Source organism: Chaetura pelagica, unplaced genomic scaffold (assembly GCF_000747805.2).
Source record: "Chaetura pelagica isolate M959 unplaced genomic scaffold, ChaPel_1.0 scaffold83, whole genome shotgun sequence".
In the NCBI taxonomy this organism is placed as follows: domain Eukaryota; kingdom Metazoa; phylum Chordata; class Aves; order Apodiformes; family Apodidae; genus Chaetura; species Chaetura pelagica.
In genome coordinates, this window is record NW_009952893.1 from 3,058,831 (window position 1) to 3,076,980 (window position 18,150).

At 37.6% G+C, this 18,150-nt stretch overlaps 1 protein-coding gene across 1 annotated transcript in view; it reads right to left on the minus strand.

Annotated features, from left to right (window-relative positions):
* LOC104386874 (25-hydroxycholesterol 7-alpha-hydroxylase) overlaps positions 1–16,920 on the minus strand; it is a 22,124-nt gene extending 5,204 nt beyond the window's left edge. The window contains exons 1-4 of the mRNA XM_009995544.1: positions 16,913–16,920; positions 14,155–14,291; positions 6,581–7,177; positions 5,931–6,137 (exon numbers count right to left, since the gene is read on the minus strand). Coding sequence (XP_009993846.1) covers positions 5,931–6,137; positions 6,581–7,177; positions 14,155–14,291; positions 16,913–16,920 — 949 coding nt within the window. The remainder of the gene's footprint in view (positions 1–5,930; positions 6,138–6,580; positions 7,178–14,154; positions 14,292–16,912) is intronic.
* Between the last annotated feature and the right edge of the window lie 1,230 nt (positions 16,921–18,150).

Consider the following 18,150-nt stretch of genomic DNA (forward strand, 5'->3'; position numbering starts at 1 on the left):
TGCTGAACCTCGACAGGTTTAGTAGGGCAAGCTAAGGGGAAAAAAATAAGGGAAAAAGAAAACCGCCACAAACCAAACATAAAGCAGAGACCAGGAGGAAGCAATAAATAGCCCTCCAGGGCTGGGGAGCCGTGACACTGAACCTCCCGATGTGATTCTCAGTGATAGTGCTGAGAAATCCTGTTGGCTGCAGGCAGCACTGAGTTTTGGGTGGAAAGTCACCATTCAGGCATCACATTGAAGAGAACGCCATCAAAAGACGTAAATGCTTTATACATTTACATATATTTTGAGGGTTGCACGCAAACACCAGTGAGAGCATCTGTATCTTCAAAAAAATCATTTAACTTGTTAATTGTGTAGTCATTTTAAAAGGTATTTATTTTCTTTTCAATGCACTATGCTGCCAAATGATAGTGTCTGTTATGGCCAGAGTGAATGAAAGCAATTCATTATTTGCCTGGGAATTTTAGGAGAGAAAGACACTTTAAATGGTCAAGAGAAAACAAAACATAGTCCTTCTAGGCTTAGGGAAAGCAAGATTTCTGTCTCTACCACCACTTCTTGGAGGGCTCCAGAAGCTGAATGTCCTTGCTTTCCCAGTGGCCTTCACCTTTTGCTCCTAGCACGACAGATTTTATGGCTAATTTCCGGCAATTTATCCTGGCAGTTTGAGGAGGAATTCCTTTGGGAATAATATGCATAATTTGCATAAATCATTCTGATAGCATGTAGATCAGCATGTAGCTCCTGTCTAGGGCTGCATCTCTCACTTTGTAATCAAAACTGACTATTTTTCCACCAGCGTGTATGGGCACTCTTATATGTGACTTGATTCCTTCTAATCATTAGTGTGAAAAATAGCCTAAAATAAGGTTTCATTTGCACATAATACTCCATTTGTGTCTACATTTATGTTCTGTGATATCAAATAAGCCTTGTCTAAGTGTCCACCAAGGCACTGTAACTGCTGCACCCAAAAGGTTAGTTTATTAGAGACAGTAGCTACCCAGCATCGATGCCTCAAAAAAAAATAATAACAAATGCTCTTTCACTAAAAATTAAATCTGGTGCAGCATGCATAGCAAATAAAGTGGCCCTGGATGCTTTCTTGCAGGAGGTTTTTCCTTAAGCATGCATTTGTCTAAAGAAATGAGGCTGCGGTCAGCTTTGTGTGGCCAGCGCCGTGATTCAATGTGACGTACAGTGAGTCTGTGCATATTCTTTTGGACTGCCTTCGTTACTATAATCAGGCAGAGTCAAATCGGCTTGTTGGTGACGAAGCCAGAAAAGAACCCTGGTTCCAGAAGATGGCCTCTACTGTGGATAGCCACAAGGCACCTGACACGATAGATTTCAACTGGCAGCGCTCTGGCAACAAAACTTTACGCGGTACAAAGAAAGGGTCCAGCCTCTGCTCCCAGACTGGCTTCAACCTGTGTAAAATGAAGCTGGTCGCCAGTCCACCATTTGGAATCGGTGGTGACATACGTAGTGACACCAGAAATCAAATGAGGAAGAGGGAAGGAGGGGGAAAGAGACAAAGGAAAAAGAATTATTAAAGTGCTGCCGCAAAATAGCAGGTTTGTGTTTAACTGCTCAAGCAACACGGTCACATCCTATCGGTGGACATCCTCCCTGAAAGCGTGGCATTCCCTGCCCGCTGCTGGATCCCAAATGACAATTGGGCAGCATATCTTATGCAGAAGTTAATCACAATAATGGAGCACAAAGTGTGGCTTAGCGGTCAGATCGTAAATGACAAATCTGTTTTACCTTCCAGTACCAGTTATGTGTGGAAGGCGAGCTTGGCTCTCGCTCTGAGCGATCATGCCGATAATCATTAGATGACAAAAGTAATGAGTCACATTATGATCAACAAAGGAGAATGGAGCTTATATGGCTTTGCAGGCTCACATTAAAAAAATAGACAGTCAGCTTTCCACAAACGCCAGAGCTATACATTGAGGGGAATGACAACTGCACAATAAAACTGCAGCCTTTACCCGCAGTTGTCATAGTTCAGCAGACACCAGCCATCGCCGCTGACAGACCAGCTGGGTAGCTTGGGAGGCCTTCCATTCTGCACTGTGAGATACAGTAAATTATCCAGCACGGTAGAGCAACATCTGTTTCTGTGCTTGTGCCGAACAAACAAGGCAATTTAAAGCATACCAAGGGATAACCAAGCAGCAAATGAACATGACCCTCGTTTTTTTCCCTCCTTCTTACACACATGAGATGCTAAACTTCGCTGTGCGAGCACTACATAAAGAATCCAGGCTGTTGTTTGAGAAGGTGTTGTCAGAGAAATTTTACATATTTTCTAGAGAGAGAGAGGGGGGAAAAAAAAGGAGATATCTCTCTCATAGTATTGTTATTCTTAGAATCCTCCCACTTCTCTCTTCGTTTCTCTTATACTAAAGCTAGCACTCAGCTTCCAATTCATTCTAGATTTTTTTAAAAAAACTGTTTCAATATACTTATAAATATTCAGTCTTTAAACCCTAATTTGCTATACTTAGTTCGCATGCCTTCAAGCATTTGTCTTCCAATTTCCACTGAATAAATGCGTACTAATGAGAAATAGAGCAAGCTGCTGAGGCAAAGCTGGGTGACTTGAGCCTGGCCTGCCACCAGCTTGTGATAGGCAGGCAAATTGAGTTAAAATGAAAAGTCTTGTCAGCTGAAATACAACATGGTAGCCAAACAGCAAGCTGTCAATCATCCAGCCAAAACAAGGGGCTGCAGGTAATAAAAGGTCATTGCGAATCGTAAGTGCATTTGGCTTTCGTCGGCAAGTTAATTTTAATTAAACATGATCTCTATCTGTAAATGTTTTATAAAACTTATTGTGCATAATGGATTGTTAATTTTACACCAGCACAGAGCAGGTAATAGGGTACTATAATTATTAAGAGTGTATTGTAGCAAAATAGCTATCAAGTATGCAAATATTGAGGGGGTCATTTATGCACGGTGTGCCAACACAAATGATGATCTGAAACAAGTACTTTTGCATCTTCCTAAGAACTAAATGGCACTGCCCAGCCCATTTCAGCAAAATACATTCATTTCTCTCAATCCAACCAACAATTTTAATGCTTAACATTTGTGTTAAGACTATGCACTCTGTATTAGCTGGTTTTGGGTTCCTACCCCTTTTTGTGTAGGAAATATTTCTTAAAGCTGTGCTCTTTTCACAGGAAATATCTGGGATTCAGCAATGACCTGGGGCAAGAATGCTTCACCATATAAATGAACGGACTAATATTAAACAAACGAACTGACTAAACATGCCTAGCATGAAACACACACTAAGTATATCTCTGCTTTACTCTTTGCATTTTCATTATAACCATAAAAACCAACAGACCATTCTCATGTGTTGTTTACCATAGTAGAGCTCTGTTGTGAGCTGTAAAGACTAATAATGTACCTTATTCTGTGCACACAAATACTGATGTTTGGGTAGCAGGAAAAGTCTTAGGTAGACAAAAGAAGTGTGCTGCCCCAGAAGTGCCATCAGAAAAAATAATCAGGGGCAAATTTTTTTAGATCTGCTGTGTGTCAAAAGCTTTTTTATTTTTTTTAAATAAAAAGTGGCATAGTTGTGCTTTGAATTTAGAAGTAAATTGGGCCATGTTGTTCCCTAGATCTAAAGAATCTGACCATAACAACAATGTTGCTTCCTAAGAAAGGCTTTTTAGCAATTCTTGCTTGTTCTCCATAGCATGAGGAATCCAAAAAAAGGCTCTTGTTATAGTAGGACAAAAAGAGGACGGAGAATCAGAGCACTTAAAACAGGAGAATGAGATGACAAGGTGATGAAGATACAAGAATCCCACCTGGTTTGCTTTACTCAAGAGCAGGGACACAAATCCTGGGTTTCTGTGCTCCAGGTTGGCACGGGGGGAGCAGGAAAAGGAAAAGCTCTTTCTCAGATGCTGTGGTCAGTAAGCTTCAAGGGCAGAGGCAGTGCTGGCCCACAATCTCCCTGCGATGTGGGGATTTTTGGTGTGCAAGCAATGCAAATTGGGACCTGTGCCCTCCTACACAATTATTAACAAAACATCCCTCACCTCTTTCCACTGAAGCATGAATTTAATTCTCCTATGGTACAGATTTTTTTTCTATATTATTATTTTATGGGACAGTATCCAGCCCTTTATGACTTAAGTGCCAGAAGAATTGAAACCTAGCTTCTGTTCATACCACATTACGTTTAACGCGATTATAAAATTTAACAAAAGTGTTACAAGAATACTACAAAGTAGGATGTGGCACTTCCCTCTCAACACATAAATCAAATGTTACCAAGGTACTTCAAGATTTCAAGGAGTAGCAGAGGAATGACACAGTTAACATTTTAAACTGTTCATACCATTTTGCACCAGATGGTTTTAGTGAAATACATGCTTTTATTTTTCTTTTTCCTATGCTTCTGGGTTGCTTTGGTTTTTCTTCTTTTTTTTTTTTTTTGTTTCCCCTTGCCATTCCTATCTCGGTCTTCAAATATACAATAAATAATCTCTTGATCTTCTTGATGCTTAGTAACTTTACTTTTCTATTATTTTTGGTGGATGCTAACTGGTGTGAAGCAATTTTAGTTGTGTTCTTAGGAGTCCACTAAGTTCTTACACTGCCACGTTGTTGTTCAGAAGCATTTTTGTCATCAGGTATCTCCCCTACTTCAAAAGCATCTTCCATCAGTTAGAGATAAATCTGCACCAAAACAGCTGTGACTCAGGTGAAACCAACTTAGTAGACTCATGCTACAGAAAATAAACATTGATGCTGAAACAAAAAGGAATGAGATCAATCTCTGTATCTGTGTATGAGAAACAATGCAAGTTTGAACACAGGTTCCTTATATGTGCCACATTGGATGGTCCTGAAGAATGGCAGCTGTTATATAAAAATCAAGCCTAGAGACTGCACTATTTCACCACCTTGTCTTGACACATCTTCTTTTAAGAGTGGAACATCAGCTCAGCCCATGAGCTACCAAAACATATATACATATGAGCTCAGTTTTAACAGAAGACTGGTTTCAGTAATTAAAACTAGAGGAATATTAAACCTTTATGCTTTTATTCAGTTGTTGGCTACCCTGCTAACATTACTTATGGAGACTTTCAGACGCTTAAAGGTTATGTTACCACCCTCTACACCCTCTCCTCTCCCTTAGGCTCATTTTAGCATCTATCTTGACAGTGCCTATGCACTAGCAAACAAGGTGAAACCATCAGCTGATGCTTTGAAGGCCCACTGAGATCCTGGATCAAATTGCTTCTAATGGCGACTGGCAAAGGTCTCCCTCTGAAACACTGATCTAGAATGGGAAGATCTGTATCTCACTTAAAGCTCCCTTATTTTGAATCAAGGCACTTTTTTCATTACTGGAAATGCCATTTCTACTCTGTAAAGCTTTACCTTCTTCATTTTGTTCTGAGGCATTGCTCAACCGAAAGACGCTTTAGAAGTCTTTTTGCTTTGTTAAAGAGAGAAAAAGGAGGAAACTGCTTGTGAAAAAAATTACGTTTGCAGTTTAAATACATTATCCCACTTTAATTTCAGAACAGGGTCTTTCTTGGCAGTACCATACATAAGTATTTGAAATGCATTAACACTTCGGCAGATGCTCAGAATCAAACAACTTAATAGGCATCAACTTTTTTTCAAATAATTGCAAAGCTTCGATTTAGCCTTTTGCATACCTTGCATAGTTAATTACCTAGGCTTTAATGTTTACATGCAATGAGAGGATCTACAGCTATAAACTACATAATTTATAATTGATGTAAATGGGTGTTATTATGTCAATTAGGCAGCTGTGTCCTCCACCTTCTCGGTAAACAGAAATGAGTGATAAACTGAGTTTGCCGCGAGAGCCTGTCTCTTCTTCCTAGCAGATAAAAATAAATTACCTAGGTAGACCAGGTTGTCCAATTGTTCTCTGGTGAGGTGGATGTTATACGTGGGCCCTCTCTTCTGACCTGTTGACTGCAGCAAATGGTCAATCTCGTCACGCACCGCTGCAAGAGCTTCTGGGTGCCGCAGAAGATAATACATGGCCCAGAATGTAGCTGGAATCGTGTTTCCCACAGAGGCCCACAGGAAGGCAAAATGATGTGCTGGGAGAAAATAAGTGAAAAGGAAGATTAATAGCGTTTATTACACTGATTAGATTTGCAGTGTGCTAATTAAAAGATGTTAGGACACAGACCCAGCCAAGGATCAGTGAATGCTAATGAGGACCAATAGGCTTCTGAAGTCTAATTTTCTGCTTAATGAGAATAGTTTGAAATGTAATGTCGGGGGGGCGGGGGGAATAAGGGGAGGAAATGCAGCTCAGTTATAATCTTTCTCATTATCACCATTAAGTATCTTGTTTTACCACCTCAGCACAAAAAAAAAATCAATTATCATAGAGGGTTGTTTCAGAGTAAAACATTTTATCATTAGCCAATTAGAAAGAACATAAAAAAAATTCAAGGTCGCCATTTTGCCTTTTTATTTCAAAGGTCTATAGTAAATTATTCTATTTTAGACAAGCAATCATTCATAAGTTTCCTACCTGCTTTGTCATAATCTCCAAGCAGTTCATATTTCTCAAATAGATCTTGTCTGGCTTGGACCACTTTTGACCCTCCCAGCCATTTTGTCATGTTCTGAAGTAAAAAATGATGTATAAGCTCCTTCCGAACCTTCTTGGTAGCTCCTAGCAACTCAATTGGTATGTTTGCAGCTAAATAGGGAAAGCTGGCATCAAACTTGATAAATTTGTCTCTGATTTCACTAATAACTTTGTGGCCATCTGCAGCAGGAACTCTTCCATATAGTGTTACAAAACTGGCTTCAAACATTACAGAGCAGCAGAATTTGTACATTTTTTCTGTTTCCCAATCTGTTGCTTGTGAGCATTTCCATTCAAATATATCCTGGAGATTTTTCATCATGTGGTCAGAAATGATATCCAAAGGCTTGCCTTGTAGATACTGGTAGACTCTGTGCAGGTTTTCCTTGAGATCGGGAAATTTTCCATTTGACAGCGCTGGATAGTCAAAAGTTTTGGATGCCATTTTATTAGCAAATTCATGAAATTCAAGTTGCTTGCTATTTCGGATGACATAGACATATTGAAACGGGTCCATGATAAAGGTAATGTATCTACCTGAATAGAAGAAAAGAAAAAAATAGAGACATGCACTTTTATAATCTGGTGACGCTTTCAGAAGTGATAACTGAAAATAAGCCCAGCCTATGTCTGGAAAAAAAAGCACGAAGAAAATCCCCTAAGCAAAGGCCTCTGAAGAAATCTGCAAAGAAAAATAAAATGAAAGAGAATTTTAAAAAAGTAAGATGAAACAAGCTGTAGCTTTGGAAAAGATGCAATACTGATGCTCTTTGTCAGGATGAGAATTCCACCTGCATACACTTTTATTGCTCTTCTAAAATCAGTATGAAGCCATTTCCATGTAGACTCATCTACTCGCCATGCCAACAGTAGGATGTGACCTGCAATTGTGGCACTCCAGGATAAATAATTTATTACACTGTTATAATTAATGAAAATGCCACGTGGAGTCATAGCAGCACTTGAAAATTGTAGGTTTTTACCAGCAGAAAGGGAAGAACACACACATTTCACCTGCATGGAGGAAAGTGAGGGGGGGGCTGGCATGGAAAATATGCCACCTAGGCAGCTTTTCTTCAAGCAGATGACACAGAAACTCACTCTGCTGGTTATGGCTTAAAAGTTTTGCCACCTTTTGGTGGAGAATGTGCTTAGCATCAGTAAAATTACTACCTTAGGATTTGTTTTTGAAGCCATTTCTTACAGTGGAGCAGGCCACCATCACAGAATCACACAGAAACACTGAATGGAAGGGGTTGGAAGGGCTCTTTGGAGATCATCTAGTCTAATCCCCTGTTAGAGCAGGATTTCCTAGAGCAGATCACACAGAAACAGGAGACTCCACAGCCTCCCCGGGCAGCTTGCTTCAGTGCTCTATTATCCTCAGAGTAAAGGAGCATTTTATTATATTTAGGCTAAACCTCCTGTTTACCAGTTTGTGACCATTACCCCTTTTTCTATCATTGGACACCACTGAGAAGAGTCTGGCCCCATCCTCCTGACACCTGCCCTTTATATATTTATAAACATTGATGAGATCCCCCCCTCAGCTTCCTTTTTTTCTAAGCTAAACAGACCCAGCTCTCTCAGCCTTTCCTCATATGATAGATGCTCCAGTCCCTTAATTATCTTAGTGGCCCTGTGCTGGACTCTCTCCAGCAGTTCCTTGTCCTTCTTGAACTGTGAAGCCCAAAACTGTACCATGTTTAACATGGGTACCATTTTGGAGGTACACACTGCCCCAGTGCTATCGTTCATTGTGCCAGAGTGCACCAACAACTCCTAACTCTTTCCAAGATACTTAATGTGGTGACACAGCCATGTTCAGCTGCTTGTACAGAGTGACAGGATTTTATCAAGTAGGATGTTTTCTCAAGCTGCCCATGCTAGAAAAATCCTGCAATTTCTCCCTAAACTTTAAGTCAACTACTAAAGAAGAACACTTTGGTGATCTATCATGAATCAAAATGCTGAAGCTCACAAAGATCAAGTAAATCTTAACTCTTTGTAGATGATTCCCATGTTAAGTCCAAATTAATTCTTAACTTGAATGGAGAGATGCATTAGGGAAAAAGGGTACCCATTAGTATGCATATTTTGTGGAATATCCCAGTTATGAACCCAGGAAATCAGCAAAGCTTCAAGCACTTAATAAAAGTCTAATTTTGCCTCACTAAAGGGACAAATCTCCTTTGATTTTGATGGGAACACTACATGCACAACCGAAGACCGAATTTGGCTCTGTGACAGATGTCCTGAGATAAAGTAGTCACTATCAGTAAAAATGTCAACAAGTATCCATGGTTACCATATAATGACATTTGAATTACCATACTTATTCTATATTCTGACTTGCATGTACAGTAAACCTGGGTGCACTCTGGACTTCCTCTGCAATTACCAGCTGCCGTAATTTCTCCCCCATTACATCCACTGTAATCTCAGCGAACCAGGAAGGAAACACAAGGGATAAATTGAGACAGAATTTGACCCCTTTTTTTGTCAACAGTGTGTGAAGGTTTTAAACATACTCGTAGAGTTTGCTCTACAACCAGAGATGTAAATTAATTTCTAAATAATAAAGGCACCAAGAAATTGTCATGGAATAGCGATCCTGAATTCCCAGTCCTCTTTTCTGACCATTTCTTCCTTCCCAGTCCAGAGAGGCTGACAGGGATTTTTAGTCTTGACCTCCGCAGGATCTTTGTTAAGTGCCCTAGAACATCTCTCTCTTTTGAGATTTCACCCACTGTCATGTTCTTTATTGAGGCCACCATCTTTATGATCCAAGCTTGGAAGGGATGCCCATTGGAGCAATTTTTAATAAATAGATTTGGAGTGTTATTAACCCTAAAGATGAAAGCTGGCTTCCTAACTTTGCATTTACAGGGTAAACAATTTAAGTTAAGATTTTTAATTAATATTAATTTAAACCATCTGTCCACCATCTGCTTATTTCTGATGCAAAATATGAGTTTCTTTGTGATCTTTAATCAGACACTTAGCAAACGCACATCAATTCTTATCATTTTTAAGTAAGAAAATGATTTTCAGCAAATGACTTTTCAGACAAACTATTTTAGCAATAATTTTAAATCAAAACTCACTCAACACTAGCACATACTTTGGAAAAAACCAAAAACAACAGAAACACATCTCTGGGAAACAGAATATCACAGATCCTGATTTTTATTATTCTCATCAGGTTCCTGGTAGCAAAAAGTAAGTATGCACCAAAATACAACTCATTTTGTAGAATCAGTGCAGGCTCTAGGTCATATCACTGCAAGTCAACAATATATCTATAAACACATTAAGCAAAATACGTTTGTTATCACATTCAGTAAAGGTCTGTACAGTCAGAAAAGTGGAAACCCACTATAACAAATACAGCTTGTTTATGTACCTCACCAAGTATCTAATTTTAGATCTCTTAATTAGAAAAAGACTGAAATCTAGAGCTAATTAACTGCAGTTAGTAAATTGTTGTTGTGAGAGTGGGTATGGGAGCCTTTAGCAATTACAGCCATACTCTCACACAGATGCACTACGCAGCTACTCACCGGTTCCCCCAGTCTCTTCCGTAGAGGAACAGATTGCTAATTACAAATCCGTGCCCTAACACCTCCTCTACCCTCAGCAGCAAACATCCAAACTGGAACAAACTTTCTCACCTCAAGTTCTGATTTTAAATTTGGTGAAGTGTCAATATGGTACTTAATTTTACTTTTTAAATCCTGTCATTGTCCCTGATGAGGTCTCTTCCTCACTGACTGTCCCTGGTGGTGTCAGAGACAAACAAATGTGTATCTTTCCTAAGATTTCCAGTTATCATTTGATATTTTAAAACACAGCTTCCTCCTTTCCCTCCTATGCCTTTCCACTCCAGCTAATGCCAAGAACCAACTAGTAAAAACAGCCTTTTCTGAAAGCAAACCAAAATTTTGATGCTTATGAGTTTCCATCACAGCACTGGTAAAAGGTAAATGCTACATCAGCCAAAAGTGCAGGCATGTCACATGCTCCACAAATCAGGAAGCCTGAAACATTGAAGATACTCTTACAGAAACTACCAGGGATCACGCCTTTCCTTGTTGGATTGCAAAAAAATCCTTCAACACAAAAACCTAAGTAGACGTGTCCATACAGAAACGTTGCACTTCAAATCCCAACAGTTTAAGTCACTGAGCTACTTTATTTAGTACCAGAGAAACAAGTCAAAAAAAGAGATGTATACTTGCTTCTGTAAAAGCCTTCTGATTTTAATTTTTTTAAAAATATGACTACAGAAAATTCATACTTCTCCATCCAATCCTTCAGTCTGCATTGCACCCGTGCTGCAAATAGCCTGGTTATCTCCCTTTAGTTTATACGGTCTCCCAGAAATAGAAGATTGCTGTGGAAAATATGAAAATTGTCAACTTTGGTAAATCTGAGCACAGAAACCAGTATTTGTATGATAGTTAAGAAATTACTCCAATAATGCATTCTGGAGCTTTTTAATGCTAATGATGAAAGACAAGCATTTCAGATGGCATCTAATGATGGATGTTATTTCTGTAATGCTTACAGCAGGCTTCAGCTTGGTAAGGAGTTAATGCAAATTACCTCTTGCCTAAGAGAGAAAAATGTGATATGTTACTGTAGGTGTATTGTGATGGAAAAGAAAAGAATGACAGCAGCAATATTCAAAAAGGCAAGTGTTCTTAGTAAAAAACTCGGAGATTATTGTATTAAAAATTGAGTTAGTCTCAGAGAGAGTGTACCAAGATTTGGTATAATTCTTAATGTACCAAGAAAAGGAGACAAAGTTTAATCCTGAGGGACAATGAGAAAACTGTTCCAAGCTCTTTAAGTTCTTACCTAGCCGTCTGCCTGTGCTGCTGACCCTTAACAAGCAGAGAGGTTGGCTTGTGAACTACAGTCATCTGAACACAACAGACTATCATCTCTCCTCCTTATTCTTTTCTTTTCTTCTCTCTCTTTTTTTCTTTTCTTTCTCTCTTTTTTTTTTTTTTTTTTCTCTTTTTTTTTTTTTTTTTTCTCTTTTTTTTTTTTTTTTTTCTCTTTTTTTTTTTTTTTTTTCTCTTTTTTTTTTTTTTTTTTCTCTTTTTTTTTTTTTTTTTTCTCTTTTTTTTTTTTTTTTTTCTCTTTTTTTTTTTTTTTTTTCTCTTTTTTTTTTTTTTTTTTCTCTTTTTTTTTTTTTTTTTAAAGACTATCGCATTTACGTAATCGTCCTCTTATTAGGGAGATTCTGCTGAACTGCTGACAATGATGTACAGTGGTGCTTCGCCAGCGTGACGTTTGGGGAAAACGATTCTGCTGCACCACCACACAAAACCAATTAGAGAACTATTTTCTGCGACAGGTCAGGAATTTACATTGTTTCTCATAGAAAGATGTGCTTTTTAATTTCTTTATTAAGATGACATCCATGTCCCTTACGACTTTTAGGGATGACAATCATTTGCTCATCACATGGGAAAGTACAATCAGCGAAATCGCGTTACCGGTACGGGGCAACGCCAGAAACTCCAAGCATCGTTCCGCATTTTCCAAATGAACTAGTTTGAGAACCAATAATTAGAACAATATATATTGATAGAATCTTTTGACAGGACCTTTAGACACCCACCAGGGGGGTAGAGTAATGATAGTCCATATACAACAGGCTACGCTGTGTTTGCTGGACATATAAACATCATCTTTGTCAAATCAGTAAGACATACAGAAATCCTGTACATCTTCAGATCAGGACATGATAGGAGGCACTAACTAGCTTCAGCTTCTTCCTTGACTTGGGGATGACAAGCCACATCTCCTTACTGAATTCTTGGCGGTCAGTCATTTGATACAGAAAGAAGAGAACTTAACGTGGTATCTCCGATATGACAAATTCACAAAATCAAAGATTTCCATGCATAAGGCTGAATTGATATCCAGAACTCAGTCCATTTGCCTCTGCCTGTATCAAGGAATGCTTCCTCAAAGTACCTGAACAGAGGGAGAGAAGCTGCAATGGAATTTTGTTTAGCATGCAAATAGAAATTTGGGAAACTAAATTACACTCATAGATTGCCTAAACACGCAAATCTCTAAACGTAGTCTTGCATAAAATGTGAAAGAAAAATAAATATTTGATTACACACAGTAAAGATTCTGAGGTATGACTATCTGGTTTTATTAATATACTAAGGTAGTCTTTGAATTATAATTATCAATCTGTATTCATAAGAAGCCATGACTATATACTGTGAATGTACAATAACAATAAAAGGAACGTATTTCAACAAAAGTCGGTCTTGTAATGTGTCAAACTCACTTTCAAGGTGGAAAAAAAATCTTAGCATACCAGCTCCTGAAGAAAAAAAGACCCTAAATGAATAAAAAAAATAAATCACACATTTAACAGCACAGCAATAAAAATGTTCCTCCAAAGGAAAGAAAAGAACAGGTTTGGTAAAAGGAAGAAAAATTTTATTAATTAAGCATATAGTTTGTAATTTATTTAATTGACTTTTGAGGAAAAATATTTTTATTGCAAAATATTATTTATATGGAAATATAAAGCTAATGCTACTGCCATGAAATTATAAAACATACTTTATATTTTCCATTTTTATTTGAAACTCTCTAAATATACAGGAATAGCTGAAACTAAGATATACTTAACTTTAAAGTTGATTATTTAAACAATCATCATGTAAAGAGGCAAAAGATTCAATATATGCACCTATACTAATAAGAGTTTGCCTTTTTCTGACCAGAGGAAAACAGTAGATTTTAAATTGACTTTAGTAAAAAGTACATCTGTGCACTTATTTATATATGTAAATTTATATATTTAAGTTTCATTTAATATTCCAGTTTCATTCTATAGTTTCCCTCTACAGCTAAGTGTCTAGGTGAAATCACTCAAATGTTTGCATTCAAGCTAGTGTAGTAATACAGCTATAAATATAGAAAGCAGCAAGGTGATATCATACTATATTATATTGTTATTTTCAGCCAGCATGAGCAGAGTAAGAGGCTGGCAACGGGAAGTTTCTGTGTTCCAGTCCTGATTGTATCACTGAGTCAATGTGTCATTCATTCCCTTGTGTTCCTGTCAACCAGTTGTAAAATGTGTGAGAACATATTCTGCATTTTTTTTCTTAAGTGCTTTCTAAATTTAATCTGATATTTTTCTGTGCTGTGTCAAGATGATGTTAGTTCTCCCTTCTTTAGGAAAAAAAACAATACACAATTAAATCTGCTGGCAAAATCTATGTTCATACATCACACGCCTCCAATTTCTGTCAATATGGATATATACCTGCAGTTTTATAGAAATCCACATGCTCTTAATTAATCCTATGGATAATTATTATGCATACGATACACATGAATGTAAGTAATATTTATTGATATCTTCTACAGAAAAATGGCTTTGATTAAGAAAGATTCTAAACTAAGCATCCGAATTAGTATTTATCTTCACTGTTGGAAAACATAAGCACAAAAATATTTCTCACCAGCAATATGTACAGTGAAAATATCTCCAAGTTTCTTTTGTTGATCCACTAAGAATTTAAAAGCATCTTTTCTAAAAATCAAAGCCTTCCCAAGGTAAGGAATCCAGCCATTTATTAGCGGGGGCTCTCCAGTCTTCCTGTTAAAAAAAGAAAAAAAAAAATCATGAGTTAACTTTGGCATGAGAACAACTCATCTTTATATCTATTTATATATTACACTTAGACTCACCATTTACATGTATAATTCTTGCAATGTATATATAATATGTTGAACAGAAAGTTCTTTAGATACGATGGCAGGTTAAATCTAATCACACCTCTGAGCACAGAAGGCTCTGTGTGGTGATTAGGAAAAAATAAGTGAGAGAAATTGAGATGCATTTAACTACAGGTTGCCCAGTTATTGCCATCAAGTTACGAACACAGAAAATTGACATTCCGTAGAAAATCTCCCAGCAAAGAGTCCGCTCATTTTCAATATTTGGTGTGTCAGAGGAAGACGTATCGGAAGGCAATTATGACAGATTTAGGTAAATAGGACGCTGACATACCACAGAAAACTACTAGCCTTACAGATAACGTTTGAAGAATTTCAGTTTGCCAGCACACAGAGCAGCACCACTGTAATCAAGCATCTTTAAAATCTAGAATAACAGTAGATGCTGAACATTTACCAAAATCAAACTTAGCATCCACATATTTATAGTCTTCTAAGCCAGAAATGTTTATAAACCGTTTAAGACTGAATTCTAGATACTTATATTTGCATCCCAGTTTAAAGAAGCAGCCATGTGTGTTAGTTATGTTTATGGAACAGTACAAAATACCTTTAAGATTCTAATGAGTTACATTTTTCTTTAAAGAGAAAAAAGGTTCCTACAGTGTCCTAGTCCCGACTGCAAGTAAATGTCTTTCCTTCCTGCTGGTCTTTAGCTGCTTGAATTTGATTTACAACAAAGAAACATAAAGCGTGCTTGCTCTGGAAAGGATTAAAACAAATATTCGTGAACAACTCTGCTGCTACATCCCATCTGTGAAGGTGACTTACACTACATGCAGAACAACTCATTCTGATTAAACACAAGATATTTACTAGCTTGGATGTAATCAAAGATCAAGGGATCACAAGCTTTACTACTATCATACACAGCATGGATTTTTATGTAGCTGGATTAACCCTCTCATAGCCACATTCTCCCTTGAACTGCTGTAACAGGAATGAAAAAGAAAAAAGGTAAGTTATATGCTGCATTTGATTTTTTAATTTTCTTAATTAAAACTTTCTGAGCAGGAAATTACAAAGCAAGGATTCGCTCTCTTACTTTAAAAAGTTGCTATAAATTTAATTTACAGATGGACAGATGTAGTTGAACCAAGTCACACATCTCAATCTCCTTCTGTTCAACTGACTGCTATTTAGGAATGTTTGTTTTCAAGAACATCCTTTTGTCCTCTGGGAAACCAATAAACCTTCTGGTTCAAACCTGACAATTTTGCAGCTGACACTTTTACCCTGGCTGTTTCACCTCTTCGGGTTTTGTTTCTATGTTTTCTAGTATTGCTTTTTTTTTATTGTGGAAAAGGTGGAGCCCCTCTTTTTTCAACAGCTCACATAACCCACTACATCATCCATCCTTTAGCAGTCAAATAACAACACTATTTACTCAAGTGGTCCACAAAACTTTGTAATGGTTAATTCTGTATTAAGTGAATACAAGAAAAGAACTAATCTGAGATTACATGAAAGGGATCACCAGCCCTGGAAGCATAACAGCCCACTTGATACCCTCAGTTATTCCCTCCAAGCCCATAAAGAATCTGGATGATTTCCCCATTTTTCTTCCCCCCAGACTATTGAGTCCAGAGAGCAGACACCTTTCACTTCCCGGGCTGGACACTATGCTCCGTAAGTAGCATCCTGACAAATATTTAGATAGGCTTTTTGTCATCTTCTAATTGAATGCATCTAATTTCACCCTCCACATTCTGTCATTCGGTCAGAAGCTGTATTCTTCACGAGCTCTCTGCTGGGTGAAAAGGAGGCAGCTCAGAAATCCAGGGGAAAATTAACTTAATGCTCCAAGTCCGCGGGTTCACATCAGGGAGACACTTTGCTATCGCAAAGACGTGAGGGTCATCGTTCGCTTCAGACATGTTTAGCTCAGCAGCAATAAGCTTAACACTGTTAAACACCATGTCAAGGCTATGCGGCTTCCAGAGGAAAATATAACACCAGTTCAACTTACGACCCACAGCAGACTGATAACAGAAATGCATCTTCATTTCTAGCTTTCCCTCTCTTTGGAAGACAGAGGTCATCTTCATGACTTATAGATGTCTGCCAACACATAGCACAGAAAACGTGCCACGTATCTTTTAGTGCCTCCCAAAATACAATGCTTCACTGCACAAACTTTTAAGTAGTGCAGTTCAGCTGACCCCTGCTTCCTGAAGGACTTTCACCCTCATCCCAGCTACCTCCAGAAGTTCCTGTCACCTTCAGATGCTACATTGAACCTTTAACAAAGCCCGCAGAAACTTTTACTGGTTAATCAATTTGTTTGTGAACTTTTAACTCTGGACTCAAGATTCATAGCTGTTGCAAAATTTGGTAATTAGGCAAAAGATTCCAAATGTTAAAGTTACATTTTTCTCATGATGCAACATAAGTTGTTTTATCAAATGTAAAAGATAGCTAAGATATAAAAGAGCAATATGAAGTGTTTTGATAGCAATTTAAGATTGCAACTTCTTAAACTGAAGCATTCAGAACATCTGGCCAGATTATGTTTTATTCAGACCTTGTTTAACGACTTAAATTCTAATTCACTTAACACACTTCATTATATTCCCAGGCCTTTTTGCTTCATGTTCCTGTTTTTGACAGATCGAGCTTGTTTTGCTGCTATACAGGAATATCTTTACATATCTGAGAAGCCTCTCCAAAGACAGTAAGACTTAATGGACAAATATCTCACATATATAAGTGAATTTTGCAAATAAAGCATAAGCAAGATGTCCAGTCTAAAGCAGACAGATCAGTTACAAAGTGGAGGGAAAGTAATGCAGTTGTATCATCCATCATTGTTAAATGGACAATTTCAAATGGCATTATGCAAAAAATCAGCTGGCTACATATACAGCCTGTAAATAGAATTAACAGATTTTGATTACTGTAATTTTTCTTTGCTTTCACAGAGTAAAGATATTTCCTTGTTGACAAGTAATGAAGTTGCAATGTCTACTCAATGAAAGCAGGGGAGTTTTGGAGTTTGCTTATAATTTCCTTAAGAGAGATTTTTCAGCTCACCCAAAACACAGCAGTCACTGACTCAGGTGTGATTATTTAGCCACTGAAGTAAGGCAGTATAAAAAATGTGGATGCTGTACCTATCTCTCACTTATGGTAAGCAGCAGAGATTGCAATAAAACAGGAGAAAAATGGGCTGCAACATAAATTATGTGAAAAATAGATTATTTTTTTAAATTCAGCGTTTCTAAATATTGTTATCAATTAGTGAAAGGGAATTATTTCGGAAACCCAAATAATGTCATTTGCTAAGCTCTATGAACATTAAGATTTTTTTATTTGTAAAGCAAAACCCCTAAAGATCCATAAGCAAATAGATTTTGCCAATATTATCTCTCATAGAAATAATGTTGCTTATAAAAGCACACAAGACATTTCTTTTGATGGTTACATTGCTTCAGCTCCTCTGCAGCGTAGGGCACAGGATCAGAGTAAATGAGAGGAGAATCCTTCTCATTTCACTGGTTATTTGTATTCCAAAGGAGCAGATGCCTTCCAAATTATGCAAAAATCCACAGTGCATCTTGTACTATAGCAGATGAACAGGTTAATTTTTCTCTTTGCACATAATAAATCATAAGTGCTTTAACACCCATAGTCGCATTTCATGAACATAAACCTTCTGCTTAATAATGTCTGTTTACAACTAGAGTCAGACATACAGTAATCTCTTGCCTGGGATAAAC